Source organism: Carettochelys insculpta, chromosome 2, assembly GCF_033958435.1.
Source record: "Carettochelys insculpta isolate YL-2023 chromosome 2, ASM3395843v1, whole genome shotgun sequence".
NCBI classification, from domain to species: Eukaryota; Metazoa; Chordata; order Testudines; family Carettochelyidae; genus Carettochelys; species Carettochelys insculpta.
Genome location: NC_134138.1, coordinates 17202466 through 17226251, shown reverse-complemented (window position 1 = coordinate 17226251; position 23786 = coordinate 17202466). Strand labels below are relative to the sequence as shown.

Here is a 23786-nt window from a genome sequence, read left to right as displayed (position 1 = left end):
GAAGACCTCTTCTGGTGCTGTTGACATAGAGGTGTTTGAAGCAGTTAGAATTACGTAACTTGTCATTGCTAGCTTCTCTTGTGATTCAAGAGCCTAGTCTCCATTGGTGCCATGCATTTTTGCAGCCTCAACTCTACCCCTGAGCGTCAGTCAGTGCTGATTGTTTCTACTCTCATGGCACCTCAGTGGAGTACTAAAACAAGAGACAATTCAACAATTTCTGCTTGCATCATCACTTCAAGACTCAGGGTCCCACTCCCTGGTGCCTCCAGGTTCAGCACCTCTGTGATCAGATGAGCCATAGGCCTTGAAGGGACTTCAGTATCTTCTAGTCCAGTTTCCTGCACTCCTGACAGGATGAAGTATTATCCAGACCAGTGATTCTCTAGCTTCATTGCACTGCAACCTTTTTCTGACAACAGTTTCATTATAGTACTGAATTCTGGGCCTATTTAAGCCCTGTTGCCCTAGATGGAGGGTGTGGGGCAAAGCCCTGCTTAGAGAGGCTTAGGCTTGGGATTCAGATGAGAGGGGAGTCCCAAGCCCTGTTAAGTCTAAAACCACCTTTACAACCCTGCTTTAACAGGGTCACAACACACTTATGGGTCCTGATGCATAGTTTGAAAATTGCTGATCTAGACCATGCCGGACAGCTACTCATTTAGCTTGTTTTTAATGTCTCCAATGATTGAGATTCTGCAATATCATTAGGCAATTTATTTTCTATTTTAATACCCAGAGGGTTGGGGTGGGGGGATCCTAATATCAGTCAAAACAGCCCTGGCTACACGTTGAGCCCCACTGTTCATGCCTTTTGAGTATTCACCAAGAGGCATTTTTTTTTCCTTGTCCCAAATTTTTATGTACATCAAAGCTGTTAGCATGCCCCCACCTGTGTGTTCCTTCTCTTCTCCAGACTATACAAACTTTTTTTCCAGATCTTCCCTCCTTTGGTCATGTTTTTTAGACCCTTAATTATGCTGCTCATTTCTGGACTCAATCTGTTTTTTTTCCACCTCTTTCCTGAAATGCAACACAGAACTGGACACAGTACTTTGCCTTGATTAAGTCTCAGCTGAAGTAGAAGGGCAAATTTATTTCTTGTGTCTTGCTTGCAATGCTCCTGCTAATATATCCCAGAATGTTTGCTTTTTTGCAGCGGTGTTTTGCTGACTTATTTAGCTTGTGCTCCACTATATCCCCAGATCCCTTTGAGGAGTAGTCCTTTGTAGGCAGTCATTTCTCATTTTGTATGTATGCAATTAATTTATCCCTTCGTTAATGGTGTATTCTGCCTTTGTCCTTATTGAATTTTACCCTATTTGTCAGATGGTTTCTCTGGTTTGTGCCTAACCTCTGGCAACCCCTCGCCACTCACTTCCTTCGGTAGTCTAAGGATGTTTTATGGTAGGCCACGGTGATTTAAAGTCATCTAATTTGTCAGGGTAATTTTTTAACACATTCTTTAATTTTAGCCTCTTTGCCTACCTCATTGTTGTTGGAATTTAAGTTAGATATTCATTCTCTATTATTTGCAGGGGCTGAGAGAGTAATCTCATAAACCCGGAGCTGTGAGTTGAGCTGTTGAAGGGGCCTTTCCAGATTCTATTGGGGAATGGGGCTGGACTCGATGTCCTCTCCAGGACCCTTCCAGGTCTATGAAATCTGTAGATCTCCATGTTTCACCTTTTTTTCACTTTACTAAACTTTTTTCTGAAAAATGAAAAGTCATTTAATGTTTCTCCCAGTTTCATGTTTCCTGTTTTTCACCCTCATGAAGTAACTGGCATGCTCTGTCCTTGATCATCATCTTGCTTCAAATACATTTGTAGAATTTTTTCTCTAACTTAATCTCATTTTGTGCCTTTATTGCCTTTCTAATTTTGCCCCTGCATACTTGTAACATTTATCCTTTTCTTTGTAATTTGGCCTAGCTTCCTCTTTTTGTAGGATTTTTTTTCCAAGTTTCACATTATTGAAGATTCACTGGTTAAGCCAGGGTAGTCTCTTGTTATATTTGCTGTCTTTCTAACAGTGGGATTGTTTGCTCTTGTACCATAAATTATTCCTTGAAAATTTGCCAACTGTCCTAAACTGCTTTTCTACTTAGGTTTGCTTCCCATGGGATCTTATCTTCTAACTCTGAGTTTGCTAAAATCTGCCTTCTTGAAATCAGTCCTCTGCATTGTACTGTGTTCACTCCTACAGTTCCTTAGAATCATGAACAACTCTGCTTTCCCATGCTAATTTTCACCAATGTTGCCTTTCACTTTCAAATTCTGGGCCTTTTCTTTCATGTTTTTCAAAACCGAATGTTGAACAGCTTCTCCTCTACTGTTTTTTCTCCACTTTCTGAAGTGATAAGTATCTCCAGTACTTTCTTAACAAAATGTTAAATTTATGCGCTCATCTATTTTCACATCAGATGTCTGGGTAGCTTAAAATGCCTCATCAAATCCTGTGTTTTGGATAGTTTTTTATTTTATAAAAAGTCTTGTCCACATTTTCCTGGTTTAATGCTCTGTTGTGTATCCCACCATGAAATCACCCTTGCATTTTTTGTCCTATATATTTTTTTACCTTCTGATTTTGAACAAGTCTTTCGTCCATTCCCTCTCAACTTCAGCCCAACTATATATATTTTTGTTATAAGGAAACACTCTCTCCTTTTTTCTCTTCCTATCCTTCTTGAGCTAGCTGTACCCTTCCATAACAGAATTGCAGTCACACGTATTATCCCATCAAGTTTGCGTTCAGCTGTGACATAGTTGTGTTTACTATCTGGCATTTTGAGGTATTCTTCTTATTTCCCGAACTACTTGTATTTAATGTGCAGACATAGAAGATATTGATTTGACTATTTCCGCTCCCTTCCCGCCCGTGTTCTCTTGCCTCCCTATATCACTGGCATAAGGCTGGTGGATCTAGGTCTTCGGAAGGAGAGACTGAACATGAGCCCTTAGGGACTAAAGCCATGTGTGTCCATTGCACAAGCTAAATGCCAATTGGCTCTCCACTAAGGTTGTGGAACAGACCTCACCCTCCCTCGTCACTGGTCTCGGTGCTTCTGGGTTACATTGGTGTAAAGTCTCGTGCTTCCCTATCCCTCACCTTTCCAATCCTTCCCCAGGAAAGTCAAAATGAGACTTGATTCCTGTTCAAATCAAACCTAAGTTAAAGACCTCCTCACTATTCAAATGTGTTCTCCTTCCCTAACACGCAGACCCCATCTGTGCTTAGGAGCTTTTCTTCCTGGGATGCCATTCCTTGCCCTAGGAAGCACATGTTATTCTTCTAACACCATACCGCACAGGCATTTATTTACCTTCAGGAAAATAATTCCTCATAGGATTTGGGCCAACTCGCATCAGAACACAACAGATAAAATTTCCAGCAGCCCCAATGGGGTGCCTGTGCACTGTGGAACACTTTTTAGCCTCAGCATTTTAGGAATTGGTGATCTTCTCAGGAATGATTCCATCTCCTTAATGATGGCCCTTTGGAGTCCTTAGGTTCTAGATTGTGGAAGGGCACCCTTTTCCTCCCTTAACACACCTCAGTGTCAGCTAGTCGTAAGCAATGTTTACAGTAAGATCACCATTCTGCTTCACTTTGATTTGACAAAGTAGTTTAATTTCTAGTAATAATCTTTGATAGTTGACAAGACAAACATTTCTGTTAAATCTTTTACAGCATCTGGTCCTTTTATAGACAGCTTCCATTGAAGTCAGTGATGGACATATTGGGATTGCTGGACTGGGTTGTTTGCTGGATTTAGCAGTTTTAAGTGGAAGTTTCCTGAACTTTCAGGAAGCAGATACCACAGATATGGCCTTTGGTGATTTCCAGAAAAGGACAGATATACTGATGTTGCTGCTTTAAATATTCTCCTGTGAATTTGTTTCCAGTTCTAAACTGTAATGGGAACAAAGCTCTAGCCCCTACTGGCGAATGGTAACAGGTGTGTCGCATCCATTCAGGGTAAGGCTTACCGGTTAACTGTTAACATCCCTCATTTTTATAGTTATAGCTGTCACTAAAATTGTTTACTTCAGGATTTCCTTAAGCTGTTAAGTATCCTATTGTCTCATCTATTTTAGATTGTTCAGTCAGGTTTTTTATAAGTTTATCAAGTTGGTCATTTCCTTCTAGAAACTTTTGAAGTCTCACTTTTTTTCAAGAGGACTAGCCCCACTGTCAGGTTTTGTGCAATAGAAACATTGAGTCTTGTACTTTGTGGCCACAGTAAATATTTTAAAATGGTGATGTGGGTCTTTCGCTCTCTGTCTGGCTTGTGTATCCAACACTTGTGCTCAAATCCTTTTCACAATTGAAGTATAAGCACAACAGTTTTTTTAGACACAGGTCTCTTGTGAAGCTCAAACTAATTCACATTTCATGTAGGCCCAGCAGTGACTATTGTGATTTTCGTGTAAGAGCAGAGTTGGTACTTGCATGTATTCAGCATCTCTTTTAAACCTAAAGGCGCTCTCTGATATCTGTACAGCATATATACGTGATATCCTGAAATGGAAACTTCAGTTTGTTATAAGAATATTCACTTAAAGAGCTATTTTAGCTCTTACCTTGCACCTATCATGTTGGAAAAATAATCATTCTGGTACAAACGGGGAGGGGACATCTTTCCTGTCTTGCATAGGAGATAAAGTACACTCATCCCTTGCTAGACAAGCACAATTGGTTCCCAACTTTCTGCTCATAGGTGTAAACTTGTAAGAAGGACACTAAATTCCCATTAAAATACATGTAAAAGTCTCTGATTTGTTCCAAGTGCTCATAATTCAGCAGAGTGGCAGCATGTGGCAGTGCATTTGAAAGGTAAGTGAACATGAGTTGGTGGTAGGGGGTTGAAGAGGGTTTAAGGCTGGGGGCATTTTGGGGCCATGAGCAGGAGGGAGGGTTAAAACCTGGTGACAAGTTGGGTCTGCAGGGTGGGGTGGGGTTAAGGCCATGGCAGGTTGGGTCTGTGAGGCTGGCAGTGTTTCAGGCTGCAGCGGGTTGGGGCGGTGGGGCAGGTGGGGGGCTAACGCTCCAGCAGGTTGGGTCTGCGGGGTAAGAGAGAGGGTCAGGCTGTGGTGGGTTGAGTCTGTGGGTTGGGGGTAAGGCTCATATTAGTGGGGGGGGGAGTTCACTCGTCTAGTGATCAAAGGTATGTATATGTTTGCCTTATTTTAGCGAGTATTCGTAAGTAAAGTACTCGTTGAACAGGGGATGAGTGTAATTAAGAGTTGGAAAACATGGCATCACTAACTTAATTTTGTGAAACGTTGGCAGGACTGCCCACACAAAAAAGAATAGAGCAATATCTACTTTAGATTTGAGTTTGATATTTTTGCCTCAGACTGAGGACGGGGAGAAGGAGGAGGAAGAGGATGATAATTACTAAACGTTCTAAAGCAGAGAATCATTTTTAAAATTGCTTAGGCTTTTGAGTATTGCATACCATTTAAATCAGAAATAACATGCCTGACTAGTGTAGTTGTCATCTTATAGGAAGATTAATTCTACCTTGATTAAAGTTAAACAAGTCTACTTTGCCATTATCTAATCTATTCAAGAGTGTTATATTGTGTCATACGGGTTAATCGGCCAGCAGTCATTGCTTAACCTCTCTGCTATGGATAAAATAGCCACATAATTATCTGTTCAGCTAAATTCCTAGACTAGTGCAATGCTAGATCTATGGCCAGAAAACATGGTATTTTTAATCCTTGGCATTATCAGAAACCTTAATCACATGTTCATTTATTATTTCTGAAGAAGGGGACTGAATTGGCACACAAAGCCAAGTAGTACAGAATGTAATCTAGGGATTAGTGAAAGACAAATCCTTCTATCTGTCTGACCTTGAAAATCTGATTGGATTTACTCTTTGGTTTGGCGTAGTTTTCCCCAATTAAGTAAAGCTTGATATACGAGTGATATTTGTCAAATGAGTCTTTTATATCTTATGAGTGCATACTCTGATGCCAAAACATCTGACATTCGTGTTTTCCTGAAAGGGAGATAGGAGTGGGGAAAAATGACCAGAAGGAGAAGAAAAGATAAAGATAAAGGTAAAAATAAACTGGCTCTGGCTTGCATAGTAAGTTCTGTTTTCTTTGGTGCTCTTAACAGCTAACAAGACATTATTTTAACACTCTTTCAGAATCTGAATCAATTTTCTGGTAGGATAAACTTGCACAACTTTTTGGAACAACGGTTTATTAATTATTAGTTTTTTAATATTAAATGGGTGTCTGTTGGGGGAAGTCTTCTTTATTACTTGAAGAATAGTGAGTGATTTTTAGGAGAAAGCTTTAAGACAATTTAAAAGAACAGTTTGTATTTACCAGGAATTTGTGAGTGATGCTTCAAGGGTTTACAAAGTGATTTTACTGAGTCTCAGAGAAGCTGGGGAAGCAGGATAGGTAGGATAAGTGAAATCATTGGTCAATAAAATTGTATATCCATATTCCCTGCTCTGGACAGAAATGCGAATATTAAAGTGAAAATTGATTCCCCAGATGAATCAAAGTATGTATCATTGTTGAATGAATATACAGTCTTAAGGATACCTATTCTATAGCATTTTTGTTCTCGGATAATGCATGTTTAATACTCATCAAATCTAATTTAATAATTTAATAAATTGAAGAAAGTAGTACCAGGATATAAATGTCAAGCTATATATTTGTGTGTGTGTGTGTGTGTGTGTGTGTGTGTTCACTACTCTTCATTTTGTGGCGTAAAATCTAATATTTCTAAGGAAATACCGTGTTTTAAGCAGTTCTCATAGTAAGGGTCTGATCCCAATGTACATTGAATTGCAAATATAGGCATTATGGGAGCTCTTTATTTTACCTATACAGAGTAGCTTAATCCTGTAAAATGCTTTTGTTCTGACTGCTGGTTATGTTCAGTTGTGATTTATTTATTATTTATTTTAATTTGCCATCATTGTACATAAAAGTGACCATTCATTGCAAACATAGGTTTTAGTTTCATGTAGTTTCTTTGTTTTGCTTTTGGACTACAGGTTGAACCTCTAATATGGAACACTCTCATCTGGCAACATCTGTAATCCAGCATGATTTTAGTTAGGTGTATGATTACTTACCATGGATGTGGCCAAGTTTCCCATGGTCTCATAAAGTTTGTTTCCAGCCACCAGTCTTGGCTCTCAGTGTCCTGCGCATTTATCTAGCTGTAATTTACCCCTAAATATCTGTGCTCCTAGACAATGCTGCTGGACAATATTGATCTCCCAAGGTCCAGCACGTTGTCTCATGTGACACAGGTCAGGTTCTGCGGGTGCTGATTAGAGAGGTTCAAACCTGTAGTTAAATTTCCTTATTGCCCTGGGAAAAGAGGACTAAATCTCATGTCATCTGTTCAAGTGAGTGCAACAGTACATCACTTCAGCTTTAATTAGTAGAAGAAAACAAGACTCCATATTCTGTTTACATTGAGGGTAGAAATCTTATTTATTCAAGAGAGAACATGTTTACAGGTTAACTTACCTTGAGAGAGAACATTGTCAGCTAAATTAGGTTTAATGGAAATAATTTTATGAATTAAAGTATATATTTGTGTTTTTATTACTTATTTATAATTAATATTACATTCATTTCGTAATCAGAGGTCACTACAAATGACTTCTTCACAGTATGTGCGTGGAGATATCAACATCTTGAAGTGAGTCTGTAGCTCAGTGAAACAAAAACCAAGCAAGAGTGTATGTTATTTACATATTTGTTTTACTTAACATCTCGGAGCAATATCTAGTAAAATGTATGCAGTGAGGGAGAAAATCAAATATGTGGCTTATACATTTCTATTGTGCTTTAACTTGGTTCAGTTACAGGCAATAAATGCACTAGGCAACATATATTACAAACATTTTAATGTACATTTTCATGATCACAGCTGCCAGTGGCCTTCAGTGCCCACTCCCATGGATAACGCTGCGACCAGCTCCCGGAGGAGGGGGTGGGCAGTGCCGGACCTCACAAGGGGATCTCCCCAGGGGGCCAGGGACCCCCCGTACCTCTTGGATCCCCGAGGGCTGCCCTGCTGTTGGACAGGGGGATGCGGACCTGCTGCCCATGAGGGGATGAGGGTGTGGTCCACAGGACAGGTTCCAGGATTCCTTTCCTGTCCCGCTCTTCTCTTCCATTACTACAGCTGTGCTGTCAGAGGGCCAGGAGAGCCTGGCGCCCTCCATGGTCCCAGACAGCACCCCCACCTCCAGAGGGGAGAGACAGGGACTGACCAGCCCCACCACTGGCTCCAGGAGTGGCCAGAGGTGGGTTGCTGAGGACCTTCACCTGACTGCCTCTGTCCTGTGCCAGGTGGAGATGTTGGAGTGGTACCTCTTCCAGGAGGAGGCTGAGGTGGCTTAGGAGGAGTTGATGGGCAACCTGAGGGATGGAGGGGGGCTCCTTCAGGGAGCTCCTGGCCCAACTTCCCTGTCCTGCTGCCCCTGCCACTGCCTCCCCACTGTGGCCCCTCCTGCCAGCCCCCCTGAAGAGGCCCCCATTGCAGCTGATCCCTTGGCTGAGGTGGACTCCCAGCCCTGCCAGGCATCCCAAGGCAAGGAAGGTTACGGATCCTGGGTATGTTATAGCTTGAAGCTCTCCACCCCTTCACTATAATAAGGACCTACTCCCATGAGGGACACCCATGTCCCCTGCCCGTTTGTAAATAGTTTGCCCCTCTCTCCGGTGTGTATAGTTCTGTGTGTCTGTTTTATGTTGCTGTTAATAACTGCACGGTATTGTTTAAAGGAATGTACTTTAGCCCACATCCCTTTGTGTTGTGTGCTCTTTGAAGGTGGTAGTGGATGGGAGTATGCAGGGGACGTGGTGGGGCTGGCCGGGGCAGTGATCAGTGGGGCCCCTGAACGAAGTGCTCATACAGGACCTGCCCTACATGGACCCCGTCCTGGTGGATCTGGTGGCTGGGATGGCGGATGGCTGTGGGTAGCCCAGGCTGGACTTGGACACCCACCCCTGGATAAACACTAACTCTCCACAACATTATGGAGGGTGCAGCAGGCGCCTACCATCTGGGAGACATTCAGGAGGCTCACCTCTAGGTGTGCCAGGAGACAGCGTCCCCAGCCCTTCGACCTCCTGAAGGTGCACTCAACCACTTTTGTGGTGTCGTTTATCTGGGAGTTGAAGCGCTTCTGGCTGGGGTTGGGGTGGCCTGTATAGAGCTGCATGAGCCAGGGCTAGAGGGAATAAGCGGTATTTGCCACCATGCATAGGGGCACTGTAGCATCCCTGAATGGGATCTCCCTCTGGGGTATATAAGTGCCTGCCTCCAATACTATGGCACAGGCTGGAGTTTCTGGATAAGTGTGCATCATGGGTACAGCCAGGCCAGCACACGTAAATGTCTTGAAAATGGCCCGTGCTATCCACTATGGCCTGCAGCACCACAAAATGGTACCCCTTCCTGTTTATATAAAGTTATGTGGGGTGTGCCAGGCCCCATGCACTTCTAGTCCCCAGTGGACCCTGTTTCCTGGCATCCCCCTCCCCCTGCTTGGTGTTTGGCCCAAGCTTCTTTATCTCCGTGACGACGGCCTGACTGTGGCCTTGCCCATGCCAAACCGGTGGCCCACAGAGCAGTAGCTGTCTGGAGTGGCCAGCTTCCAGATAACTATCATGACCCTCTTCTCAATGGGGAGGGCGCGCTGCCTCCGGGTATCCTGATGCCACAACGTAGGGGCTAGCCGCTGGCAGAGCTCCAGGAAGGTGGTCTGCCTCATCTGAAATTTCTGGAGCCACCTGTTGTCGTCCCAGTCCCCCATGACCAGATGCTCCCAGCACTTTGAGCTTGTGGGGTAGCTCCAGAGTCAGTGGAGAACCTGGTGGGGAGGGGGTAGTGCTGGAGGACTCATGGGTCCAGGGGGTCCATGGCCATGCCGGGAGGTGTGGCCCCCAGCAGGAGATGAAGGGCGGCTGCTACTGCTGAGGACAACAGTGCAACCACGCCACTGACAAGAGCCAGAAGTGGCTCCAGCTCCTGCTGTTCCATGTTTGGCCCTGTGAGCACTGGTGTCTGCTGGGCTCGTGGCAGCTTCGCAGGCCTTGTGCTGTGCAGGGCGAGGGTGTTGAGGAAGGGCCCTTTAAGAGGATGACTGGCTGCATCCCCGGAAGGGCTTGTGCTCTATGCGACCCAGTTCGCAGCATTTCCTGGACCTTTCTTTCGAAAGGGCGCATGGGACAGTGTAGACACTTTCTATTGAAAGAGTAGATAGCCCTTTCGAAAGGGCGAATTGGGATAGCCTGCCTTTTATCATGTGTGGATGTTATATTTTGAAGGGGCATCTTTTGATTTGTCATATTTGACAGGGGGCCTTTCTAAATCGTGCTCTAGTGTAGATGTAGCTCTTGAGTACATCCTAGCATTTAGGTGTGGTACTGTAATTGTTTCCCCTGCTTCTAGAGTCCCCTATTACTTGCCAGCCTGACTCGGCAGGTCTCCAGTGGTTCAGTCCCCTAGACAAGTCACAGCACTGAAATGGAGCCCTTCTAGGGTAGTAAAGAATTCACCAAACTGTCTACCTTCACCAGGCTGTTTAGTCCCATATTTGGGCCCTTTTTAGATCAACCTCTCCTCTTTTGCTTCTTAAAAGATCCTTGTCCCCTTTTTTAGGGCTTAGGCCACTTTGCTAGTGGCTACTGGGGAAATATGGATCCACTCTCTTTCAGTGCAGGTAGACACGTGCACCACATCCTTGAATTAGTTGCTGTTGCATTCCTTGGGCCTCCCTTTACCTCTGCCTGTGTATCCTAGGGCTAGAGTTCTCAGGTTCTGTTGCTTCAGGTTTTAAGGTTTGTTGTTGATTCAAAGGTTTTATAATATCACACAGAAATTTTCTCATGAGCTGTTGAATTTTTAAGGATTTTTTTTTCTTTTTTTAAATTCTTTTGAAGGTTTGAAAGCTCAAAAGTGCAACAACACAGGGCTAATTCAAGAGAACCTCATAAAATGATAGAACAAACATTTCAGTGTCCAAGCTGAGTGAGGTATTAAGTAGTCTCCTCTCATAGGATTCAGTTTGTTGTATAAATTATTTTCTTAAATTTAGGTTGTAGTCTAAGGAGCTGATAGCAATAGACGAAGTATTTGAAGAACTGTTGTGACTCAAATATGTAGTTATAACTTGCAGCCTAAGAGAATTCAGTATTTTGTAAAAGCTACACTCTGGTTTTAGAAATTTTGTAAATATAAAAGTTATTCACACTTGGCAACATGATATCAGGTTTATAATGCAATAACAGCTTTTTGTACACTTCTTTACAGAAATTGAAAAATTCCAAAAAGGAGAAGGAAAGGAAGAAGAAAAGTATATTGATGTAGTGATAAATAAAAATATGAAGCTGGGACAGAAAGTATTAATTCCAGTAAAACAATTCCCTAAGGTAAGGCTAATGTTTCAGTAATTTAAATCTGGTTCTTTCTAAGAATGTGATAAAGCTCAATATATTTCTTATTGCACATACTATTCTACCACTTATTAGATATAATTCTTAAACCATGTTTTTCACAATATACTCCAGATACAGTTAAAAGAAAAAAAATGTAGCTCTGCAGCTACAGCTATGCCTACCTGTGTGAAGAGAAGACTTCTTGTAACCCTCATTTCAATCACTAGAAAACAGAAACATTTGTAGTATGTTTAAACTAGTACTTAACTGAAACCTGCAGGATATTGCAGCTGTTCAGTAAATGCTAAGGAATACAATAACACTTAATTATTTCAAGCCATAGCTCTCCAAAGCAATTTTCAAAAGTAGACTAGCATAATTATCCCGTTTATTACACGTGGGGAAACCAAGTCCCCAGAAAGTTTGTGACTTGCCTAAAAGTTTCATAAGGATTAGGTGGCAGAGCTGGCATTAGAATGTGAGCCTCCTGACTCTTGGTCCTGTATGTTAGCCACTGGATATTTTTGCCTAAATGTCTAACAAAATGGTGCAAAACATTACTATCAAATCACACGAATGTTGTGCTGGGGAAGATTTGAAGAGGTTACCTTGTACAGCTGTGTGCTTTCAGGCAGCATCATGTATATCTAGAGCATCCCTTACAGGTGTTTGTCTAACCTAGTTGTTAGAAAACCTTCAGTGACAAGGAAGCCTGCACCTTTGTGAACCATTTGTATGGCTAGAAATCTTTTTTTTTCCAAATGTCGCTTACTGAAGACTAAACCAATTACTTACAGTCCTTCTGTCCATTGACATGAAGAACAATTGGTGACTGTCTTCAGTCTAACAGACCTTAACTGTCAGTCATTGTTTCTCGAGACTATACTTGTCCACTTTTTCAAAAAACCATGTATCATTTTTGTGGCTCTTTTCTGGACTCTCTCCAATTTTCCTGAATCTTTAATGTGTGGCACTCAAAGCAAGAAACAGTTCTGTAGCTGAAGCCTTAGTAGCTCACAGTAGAGCAGGATAATTGCACCCTGGAATGATATTAGCTTTTTTGCAGCTGCACCATCTTGTTGATTCAAACTGAATTCGTGGTCCAGTATACCCATAGATCACTTTCAACTGACTAGCCGGTTATTAGTCATTTTATTTTTGTATATTTTATTTTTTTTCCTTTTGACCTATAGTACTTTGCACTACGGACAGTCTATACTATTGTAACCTGAAAAAATTGACTTATGTCTAGATTTTGTTAAAACTACTAAAATTTTAGGGGCTGCTTACTGGTAAGGTAAGGATGGGTTTATCCAGAGTAAATGGAAAACTGTCCTATAAGTCTGCAGCATTCTAGCATCCTGTGCAGTAACATGTGGGCCCTGCTGTCACATACACTTAGATCTACTGTTGTTTCAACTTTCTGTGGGACAATAGATAACAGATACACCCTAAGTGATTTTTTTCTTACTGCATGAAATCCTCCTCTTTTATTATTTTACTTATTGTACTACATTATTTTAACCACTTTTTCTGTTTCTGTTATTTGTATGGATTAGAAGTTGTCAATGCTTTAAATTTAATATGGATTTTAATCTTTGAGACTCTATCTTATGTGCGTTCATGATATTACCATTTTGTTACCAGATGTAACTTTGAGTAGGATACTGAGAACTGTTGGTTGGTGGTTCTGTGATTAATGGCTTGCAACAATTAGTGCTTAAAAAAATGAATGTTTCTGCTTGAAATAATTTAGCCATGAAAGTTTCAAGTCAACCCTGTATAAAAGGTAATACAATCCTGCCAACAGCTGTAACAAAAAGCTTTCACATTGCTGTCAGATGGAGCATGAGAAATCTCACTACCTGCCCCCCTGGAACTATAAAGGAAATACCCTGCATTTTGGGGTATTGGTACTGACTGCAATTTGGAGCTCTGTCAATCTTGGGCGAAAATGGTATTTAAAAATGACTTTAACAAATTTGATTATTCAAACTATATTTCTATTTCTATGTCTGTTTTCCAGTTACCCTTTTTACATATTTCATTAGCACAGGTGCTGACCCCATGCAAATTCTGGGGCTGGAGCATCCTTGGGGAAAAGATTAATGGGAGCTGAGCACCCATTGGAAAGCAGTTTCCTCCTGGCCTCTCACCCACTGGTGATTCTGCTGAGCAACTCCAGCACTCCTAGCGCTTCTGGAGCGCTTAAGAAAGGAGGTGGAACAGGAAGAGGTGGAGTGGGGGCAGTGTTTTGAGTGGAATGGGGTCTGACCAGGTTGGGGATGAGGTGGGGCCTTGGGAAGGGGATGGAGGGGATCATGGCCTAGGACTGAGAGAGATATCAAGCACTTCCCTGGCTAGAGAGGAAGTCAGCACCTATGTTCATCAGCATAATGTTGAATACTAGAACTGGGAGGTATCTCAAGAGGTCATCAAGTCTAGTCCCTTGCCCTCATGACAAGACCAAACACAATTTCTATCTTACCAGATATTTATGAAATCTGTTCTTAAATATCTCCAATGATGCACATTCTACAACTAACCTAAACAATTTATTCCCGTACTTAACCACTCTGATAGTGAAGAATTTTTTTCTAATGTCCAGCCTAAACTTCCCTTTCTGCAGTTTAAGCCCATTGCTTCCTGGTCTATCATCAGATGCTAAGGAAAAGAATTTTTCTCCCTCCTCCTTGTAACACCCTTTTAGATACTTGAAAGCCCTCCATCATGTCCAAACTTCTCTTTTTCCAAACTGAACTTACACTGTTCTCAATTTTCTCTCATAGACCATATTTTCTAGTCGTTTCATCAGTTGTTTTTCTCTGGTTCCTGTCCAGTTTCTCCATATCTTTCCTAAAATGTGTCCAAAACTCAACACAGTACTCCAACTGAGGCCTTATTATAGATTAAAAGAGACTAATTACTTTTCATATCTTGCTAACAACACTCCTGTAAATGCTTCCCAGAATTGTGTGCATTTATGTGACACTGTTTCAAAACAAATGCGCTGACTCATGCTTAGCTTGTGGCCCATTATGATCTGTAGATCCCTTTCTTCAGTATTCTGTTCTAACTGTGGTGAAGGGTGTTCTGTCCACACCATGTACTAACCCACCCTCTGCCTTTTACATAATATGTTTCTTGGATCCATTCTAAATTATATACTCTGTTCCAGGGAAAGTAGGAACTGCATGAGGGCCAAAAGTAGCTAACAGAAAGCATCTTAATGTTGCTCAGGGCATTACTCAAAATGGCATAAAAGTCCTGTGCGAGATTTGCAGATCATCCAGTTGACAGTATAGCAATCCAGGGTTAGAGTCACAAAAGGGACTTGAGTGTCACAGTGCCTACTTCTAGGTGCCGAAAAGATGACTTGGCTTCACAAAAACCTGAGTTAAAGGCTGAGGTTTCTTGTATAATGAATGGAAGAAGATAAGTTTGCTGATTTTTTTGTGAATCCCATCCTTAGAAGATTAGTAGTGGAAGATGTCAAGATTGGAACATGTCCTGATCCCCACTTCTCTCAGTGTGTTTGATACCTGTCTGGACTTGAAGAAAGGCACCTAACTCTGCTTGGGATTCGGAGCTCTGGACCCTTTTCTGAAGCCTGTTACTTAAGGGGTTTCTTGCAAGAAGCTGTGGGGTGAGGCGGAGAAGGATTTCCCTTAGAACTTTAGCCAGGATGTAGGGGTTTTTACCTGGGGTCTGAGAGAGCCTGTTTCAAGTTCCCCCTCTACCTGAGGGGGAGAAGATCTTCCACCTCTTAGGGGAGTGCTCTAATCACTGGGGCATGGGATATTTTGATGTTTTTTCTCTCCCTCAGTCTGGCCTGTTGGAGCGGGGAGACTGGAGCCTGCTGTCTCATTGAGGCCTAATGATTCACTATTTATCCAAAGTACAGCAGCATCAGCAGGAGTTATGGAGGGAGGGTGGAAGAACAATGAAGTATTCCTTTAGATGTGAGATTTACATTTCTATGAAAATGAAGCAGAAGTCATCATATGTGAGATTTGGCTTGGGCTCACCAGTCAGAAGATAACCCATATCGTAATATGGGACCCTCTAGGACCTCAGTATTTAGTGTGAAATGCAATTGTTTCTGTTGCTCCCTAAATTTATAGATCACACTTCCTCCAAAACAGACTCTTTGGTATTAACACACGCAGTAGTACCTGGTGCTCCTTGGTACAGTGTCACATGTATGACTATTGATGTCAGTGCAGACTCCTTCACCCTTGTCAGATAAATATGCAAGGATACCCCAGAATTTTAGAATAAGTAGCCCTACTGCTGTGGGCGTGTACTTGTTTTTGTTTTTATTTTTTTACGTTTTTACAGATAAATAGTCTTCTGTTCATCCTTCTTCTCTGGCTCTTAGAGAGCACTTTAGGACCCTTCTCCCTGGTCAGTAAAACCATGAAGTTCCAAAGAAAAGGATTTGGGTATTGTACCCTGGATCCAGTATTGATATGTTTCAGTCATGTCCCTGCTAGGTATCCAGGGGTATACAATCCTGGTTCTACAAATGAGCCATCCATGCCCTCTTATAGAATTTGATATCCTGTCCTTTGAGACAGTATATGTCTTCCCAGCTGGTTCAGTTGGTACAGTCACAGACCCTAAGGATTTGGGGAGGGTAAGGGGTGGAGAGAGAGAGAGGGGTGTCAATCACCACATAGTTGTGAAAGAAACCTCATCCTGGCTGCAGTTTTGTTATCTTCCCTGATGAGGGTGACTTTAAGGCATTCCAAATTTTAATGAAGCACTTGGTTCAGATGACTTCCTGTTGGAATGTAGCACAAGAGAAGTTGTGCAAGTTGTTAGGTGTTCTAAGCCCCTTTTATACCTGTTTGAATTTCCTTCTGATGAGGGATTGTTAATACGTGCAAGGAATTCTGGCAGACTCCAGCATCAATCGTGGCCACATTCAGAAAGTCAGACACAAGATGTATCCAAAACTTTTGGGAGGCACTTTCTGAGGAGCTGTTTGTTTACCTGAGCTCCCCTGCAGATTCCTGGAAGTTTGACAGTGAATCATCTACCATTGTCCCTTCTGTGGCAATGCAAAGATTCTTCTGGTTCCAGTTAGACTCTTAAACTTAAAAGACCACCAGAGATGGTTGTGATCATCTGCTCCTGCACCCTCCAGATAGGTTGTTTACCTTGCCTCCACAGGTACGGCTGCTGGCAGCAATATTTGGGGGCAGCCCAGAAACATGGACATGGGGAGTTGACAGCAACCTTAGCTGTGGACACAAGGTAAATAACCTGCTTGGTGGGCCACCAGCGGCTTACATTGATGAGCTGCATGTGGGCCACAGAGTACCCACCACTAGTATAACCATTTCTTTCTAGTGATTCATTTTGTGCATCTGGCAGTCCTCTGTCAGTTACACAAGTCTAGTGTCTCCAATTGTTTTGTGTGGCTGTTTAACACAGATAAAATTAAGAAAGAAATGTTTTGTGAACCCACAATTTGGTACAGGGGATAAGAGACCAGTATACTATAAACCAGCATTGGGGAAAAAAGATATATTGCTAACATTACTTTAACATCTGCTGTGTTTAAAACTCTGCTTACCTGGTACCCCAGGTGAGGGGGCTACTACTGTGTAATACAAACTTGGTGCTTGAAATGGAAAGGGTAGTTTTGCTTTGGAAGAGGCTGAGGACATTTTTCCTCGGGGTTTTCTGATATGAGACTGTTCAGAAACAATGAACTGTCAATGCTAAATAAACAAATCATTGACATACTCTGTTTCAGGGATTCCAAATGGCAGAGACCATTAGCGGAGGTCTTGTATGTAAGAAAGCTTCCTCTAGCCTCAAAATTGGCTTGTTAGAGCTTTGCAAATGAACAATTTGGTCAACTGTTTACATCATTTCACTAAGCATTTGAGCTGGATATATAGCATTCTCAGCAGATTTTTCTTGGCAGGGATAAGCAAGGATTACTTGTTTTTATGTATCCTGTACCCTGTAGTATATATGTTTAAACTTGTTTTAGCATTGATACTAATTCCTTGCTAGCTGAAACTCGTACAGATTAAATGCCTAGAAAAGGAATGTCCTTTGTAGTCTGAACATAAATATGGGGGAAAAAATCTGTTTTTCTTGATATTAAGATCCACAGATTGACATTAGGTACTCAATAGAGAGTTAGAGCCATAGTTACCAGTCACAGTCAGGGAAAGAGTGGCTTCATTTTTGAAATTTCCAAGAGTTAATTTCCCTCTCCAACTTCAGGTAGATCATCTTCTGTTGCTTGGAAGGGGGGCTTAATCTTCTGTTTTTCAAGGCATGCCTTTGAGAAGAAAGGGAATTCTTTATATCAGTAGTCACTGGAACTCTGTGCCAGCAGCCTGCTCTGTTCAGTGCGCATGGAGGAGAAATCTGGAGGGGAAAAGGAGAAAGCCAGGAACTGTTTCCTGCATCTCTTCTGATTTGTAGAGCCCTTCAGCAATACAAAATTTGTATCTGCATCCTTATCTGTAGCTGCAAAAGTGAGCAGCTGATATCCACAGATATCTGTTGATTTTCAAGGCTCTACTAATTCATGCCTGCATGGAGATGTGAGCCTGTTCTGTGAGGGCTTGTTCCCCTCATGTACACAGGTTGGGGCGAGGGTTCCTGCAGCCTCTGTCCCCAAGTAGGAGAGTTCCCAGAAACCAGTGGCAGCATTTACCGAGCAAATTCTCCTAGCTTTGGGACAAGCAAGTGGGAATCCTTTTTCTACCATACGGTGAGATTGTAGCTTGAAGTCACAGAAGCTTCCCACCAAGGTGCTGGAGCCAGTGCTTGCAATCTGGGCTCTTGACTACATTGCAGCTGACCAGCTCCTCACCTGCAGCTATGGCAGTGGCAAAGAGCTAAGGAAGGCTATTCGAGACAAAATAAGGAGAGTATGCCAAATGGCAGTGCGGCCCAGCCCTTCTCTCAGTTGTACCTTTTGCCCACTCTCTAACCCCACACTGGATACCCAACATTGGGCTGAATTATTCCCATGAATAAGGGGACTTTGAAGTAAGCGGAGTCCTTTCGAAAAGGAGCCCCGTCGGGAAGAGCCGCGCGGCTGAGAGCCGCATCAATTTCGAAGCCCCGTGGCCGCCCACATGCTAATGATGCGCTGAATGTGCATTTCAGCGCTTCATTAGTAAACCTCGAAATGGCCATTTGTGTGGCCATTTTGAAGTTTGGGGCTAGTGTAGACGTAGCCCCAGTGTGATAAGTGGGCCAAGGCACTTCCTTTGAATCTCCATGACTGGTGCCTAGAAATTGGAACTTTCTTGTGCACCCAGTCCAGCAGCACCTCCAGTCTAAATCCTGTCTGTCGTAGGGCATGAAGGTTGATAGACGGAGTAATTGCATGATCCTTCCCTCTCCAGGGTGGTGTCAGAATGACATTGCACACTCACTTTGTGGGGAGAAGATAAATCAAGGGTAAGTAGAAGGAAAAGAAGCGTCTCAGACTTTCAGACCCTTTGAGTTCCCCAGAATAAATCATGGCTGCACATAAAGTCCCATAGTCTCCTAGTTTTGAAGAACAGGATTTGGGATTCCTCCAGGAGGCATGAATGGGAATCTGTTTTTTCCAGCTGCTTGCAGCAGGACAAGTATTCTCAGCACATCTCCCCTGCCTAACTTCAGTTTGCACAAGGGCAGGTGTTCCTCATTGTCCCCATACCCTTTTTGCCTTCAGAGTGTGATCCGGGGGATAATAGTCAATGCTGAGATCCCCTACCCACCCTCCCACAATGCAACATGGCAAATCAATACAGAAGAGGCGTGGCAATAAGGATGTTTTGTCTCCTGCAGGTTTGTATAGCCTACCCTCTTCTCATGGAATTTCCCTACTTAGGTGAGAAATTCTGGTACTCCAGATGAGAGACTTTAAACAACAAAAGCCGCCCCCATACATACAGGATACTTCGATTTTCAGGCCAGAGTGTACTGAATAGTGGGAAAATGTAAACTACAGTTGTGATGAGTGCAGATGCCTTAGATGAGCTGTAGCTGTATATCCTTCCTGCACTCTGAGGCTGCTTCTACACAGTGCAGACTTTGAATTTCAGATTGACATTCCTTTACTCCCACAAAACTAGATCAGAGGATGGGAATGTCAAAGTGGGGCACTTATTTCAAAACTGGCTGCATCTACGCTGTCAATCTGAAATTTGAAGGCTGCACTTTGAAATTCACATTGCCACCATTATGCTAATAAAGTGCTAAATATGCACATTAGCACCTCATTGGCCTGCTTTGAATTGCCTCGTTATCATGCCACCTCTGAGGGGAGGGGGCAAGTGTAGAAGCCGCCTCAGTGAGTAGTAGTGGTTACATAATGCAGTGAAAAATTAGTTAAATACCACACCTGTTAGTCTGGAGAAGCATCAGGCTGTCCTCCTCAGGAGCTTCTGTTCCAAGTTGCTATGCCTGTCTACCACTTCCTTTCTCATTTAGGTGGCTCTGGAGTGATGAGAGGGATAGCAGCTCAGAAACAAAATGGAAGACGTCGCTGTCACTAAGGGGCCTCTTGTTCATCATTTGTCTTTCTAGTCCATGCTTCTGTCTCTTCCTCCCTGCTTCCTTGCTATGCAGCAGCCATATCTTGTTGTCACTACCACTTAAGTCCTTTGGTGGGTGGTGACTCCTTGTTTCTAAAGGGGAGAGTTCTGTATCTGAAAGAGTGGCTCTGAGAATTTCACATTTGTGAAAGTGGTGAAATAGCCTGCGATAAATGGGATACAAAAGTATGTCTTGAAGTATCATTTGAAAAGTCACAATCTGCTGAACATACTATTCCATTAAAATATGTAGTAATACTATATGAAGTTGAGATTCTACTGGAGTTTGAACCTCACTGATCCAGTACACTCTGGCCTGGCAACATTCATAATCTGGCATGGTTTTAGTTAGCCAGATAACTGCTTATCAGTGTGACCAAGTTTGCCACGGTCCCATAAAGCTTGTTTCCAGCCACCTGTCAGTCTTCTGTGCTGTTGTTTAGCTGTAATTTTCCTCTCTATATATCTTCTAAGAGCCCAGTAAGCAGTTGAAGTGTTTTGTAATGTGCTAGACAATATTCTCCTTCCATAGTCCAAAAAATTTTCTAGTCTGACACTAGTCAAGGTTCTGAGGGTACCAGATGAGAGGTTCAACCTGTATGTGATTGTTACCCAGAATCATAACATTGTAGTAACATCCACAAACCAGTTTTTTTTGCAGACACACACGATGACCTGTGCCAGAAATTAAAATTAAAACAAACAAAAAAACCCTCAAATGTTTAAATGGCCACTCTTTGGCAGGGTGAAGCTGTGAAAAATTTTATATTGTATCGCAGAAATATTTCAAATGTTATGTCCACTGGTGCCTGCTTGTCGTCTGCACTCCATCTGAGGGTAATTCTCAAAGAAGGCAGAGTGTATGTGAATGAGTCAGTGACCTCCAATTCACCTCTCCTCCTCCCATATCCCTGTGACATCAATAAATACTTGAAGTATACTGAACTTCAAGGAGACGCATGATCTCAGCCTGATAAAGGGTCCAGCTGTAAAAATTATTGCAGCATACAGTGGGGAAACCCTTTTTCTTTTAATTTTACTCAGCTTGGTAGGTTAAATTAGTGTGTATAGTATTGTTTACTGCAGTAACTAATCCTGACGTCTGTGCATCATTACTTGTAATCACTTAAAATCTTTCTGTAACTAAACGTACCTTATTATTTTATCCTAAGTGTGTGTTTTGTGTTTAAGTATGTGGAGATACTCTATTTGCATAAAAAGGGCCTGGGGCATATACCACTTCATTCAATAAAATTATGGACTTTTAGTTTTCATTGTTCAGCACTGTGCTGGACTGTACAAGAAGCACACTTTTGAAGTAGAGACCTTGATATTACTCTGAAGTTCAGTTAATGAGTAGTCAAAGTGTACATGTGCAAGCTAGAAGCAAAACTTGCATGCTGAAGGCTGTGTGAGCTGGCCAGAAGTAGCTGTTCTGGTAGCAAAATAGTGTAAAAGGCACATCAGGTTAGAGTTAAGGGGACACAATGCTTGTTAGCAGTCTAGATTTGTACACTGGGTAATATCACAATGGTCCTTTCACTGTAAAGACCAGGCAGCTATATCCAGTCAGGCGTAATTTCAGCAGTCTTCTTCTGGCTTGAAATCTAACCTGGACATCATTCCAACAAGAATGAATATATGGTTACTCTCAACTTATAGTTTAATGAAAAGCCTAAATCTTTCTTGCTAAAGAAGAGGAGGAATTGGATTAAGCAGACAGCCATCCTCAATCTTCTATAAATAGGATCACTAGGACGTGCTCATCCTTTCCAGAGAGACCACTGTATGTTGCTCAGTCAAGAAAAATCTAAAAGGGCTGCTGAGCAGTTGTTGACGTGAATTATCTCAATAGATCCTTGAAGAACTAAAAAATGAATATGGAAACCTTAAAATTTGTCATGAGTGATGGGGACTACATGACTTCAAGTGGATTTGAAGGGTGTCTGTATCACAATTCAGGAGCATTATAGGTGCTCCCTAAACTCTTATCTTGGTCCTTGCCCTTTTTGGTTTGGCAACAACACTGTAAACGTTTATGAAGGTGCTGACAGCAGTGGTCAGATAGCAAGAGGTCTATCCATCTCTTCTTATCTAATGTTATCCAAGCCTCAGCTAGAGTCAGTGATAATTTGTATTATCCAGATTATAAGGATGCTGCAGGGCCATGGTTTTGTGAAAGAGGCAGTTAACTTTCAACATAGTCTCTGAGTGGGATAAGTCATGATCCACTACAAAATTAATTACTGCAGGAAGCACTAGAGAAGCTTACTGAATATCCCTCTTCTGGGATTGTGGTCTTCTGTGCAGATATTCTTAGTGTGCCAGTGCTCACATGAAGTAGCTACAGAGCTTTCTTTTATTCCTCCAGTACTTCTCTAGTCCTCAGCAATGATGTTTTACCCCTAGACGACTAACAGGTCATTCAGCTAGTGGATGAATGAACCCAAACTTGTGTTGAATTCTTCCAAGAGTGTCCTGGCTTGCTCTCATCTCCAAAAATGTGAGCCTGCATAGGTAGTATGCTCACCTGAGTCAAGGGATGGGGTCCAAATGAGAGACCAAGCACAAGATAAATTTGTCTACATTTCAGGGCAGACCGGCTGGTCTCAAGGCTCTGTTCTGTCATCCAGACTTCCCTGAGGGCTGTGATGTGATAGCCATGACACATAACATACAGCTACAGTCAGAGGGGAAAGAAGTCTACAATCCTTGAAAGAGAAGCTCACCTTCTGATGGCTTGGCCAAATGACAATTGGCTGCCTTTGAATCCAAAGAAAAAAATCGACGACGTGGCTGACTAGCTCAGCACGCAAAAGTTAAATCACCCAAAATAAGAATTAGAGCTGAAGAAGATAAATATTTTGGTATAGGTCTGTAATCTCTTTTAGCAACAGGTCTGTTTTTCATCCCATAAGAATGACTAGGTTTCAAAGGTATTATCTTACCAGTGGAATCGCAAAGTTACCTTGTACCTTGACGTGGTACAAAAATCGCTCATCTACTTTCCATCCAGAAGTGATGCGATATTACAAGGGCCAAACTTGCATCAGAATCCAGACAGTATGAAACTAGGTGCCTGGTTCTTGACTAGAACCTCTTAAGACAGAGGTCTTTTAGAGGTGAGTCAGAAAGTTGATTTCACTTTTTTTTTTCCCAAATTTTCTGGATATTGACAACTCTGCATACTTGTGGATGTGGTTGAAGTTTACCCATTGTTACCAGGACAGGTCTCATTCCTCCATATGCCTTGATATTGCAAGTTTGTGCAGGATGGATCCAAGGTTGTAAGTCTGACCGTTCAGACACTGAGTTCAAAATGCTGATTTGTTTAGCACCTTTAGCACAATAGATGAGAAGTGGATTTCATTTTACCCAAATAGCCAACATTGTTCTTATGAGAGTATTATGTCTTCTACGTCCTCCAGAAATGTCTAAGTGCCTTTTTGGGAATTTTTCTGGTTCTCATTAGTATTGCAGGCCTTCCATTTGAACCTTTCATGAATTAGTTTATTATTTTCTAACCCTTGAATAGACCTTTCTGGTCATACTCTTACCTACATTCCTTAAGCTTCCATCCAGGATGCATCACACAATCCAATGTTTACAGTCAAACCCTAAGATACTACCGTATCTACTCCAACCCCATCGACAGACAAACTGTAAGATCTTTACCACACATTTGTAAAACTTAATTACCCACCAGGAGAAGTAAAGAACAGATTGGCAGGGCCAGACAAATACCCAGAAGCCAGCTGCTTCTAGGTAGTCC

At 42.2% G+C, this 23786-nt stretch overlaps 1 protein-coding gene across 2 annotated transcripts in view; it reads left to right on the top strand.

Moving 5' to 3' along the window:
* The window catches only part of KHDRBS3 (KH RNA binding domain containing, signal transduction associated 3), a 232450-nt gene that overhangs the window by 35875 nt on the left and 172789 nt on the right, over nt 1-23786 (top strand). For both annotated transcript variants that reach the window (XR_012644135.1, XM_074985605.1), the window contains exon 2: nt 11323-11441. Coding sequence is in view for 1 of the 2 variants with exons in the window: in XM_074985605.1 (XP_074841706.1) it covers nt 11323-11441 (119 nt within the window). In the remaining variant the exon portion in view is untranslated. The remainder of the gene's footprint in view (nt 1-11322; nt 11442-23786) is intronic.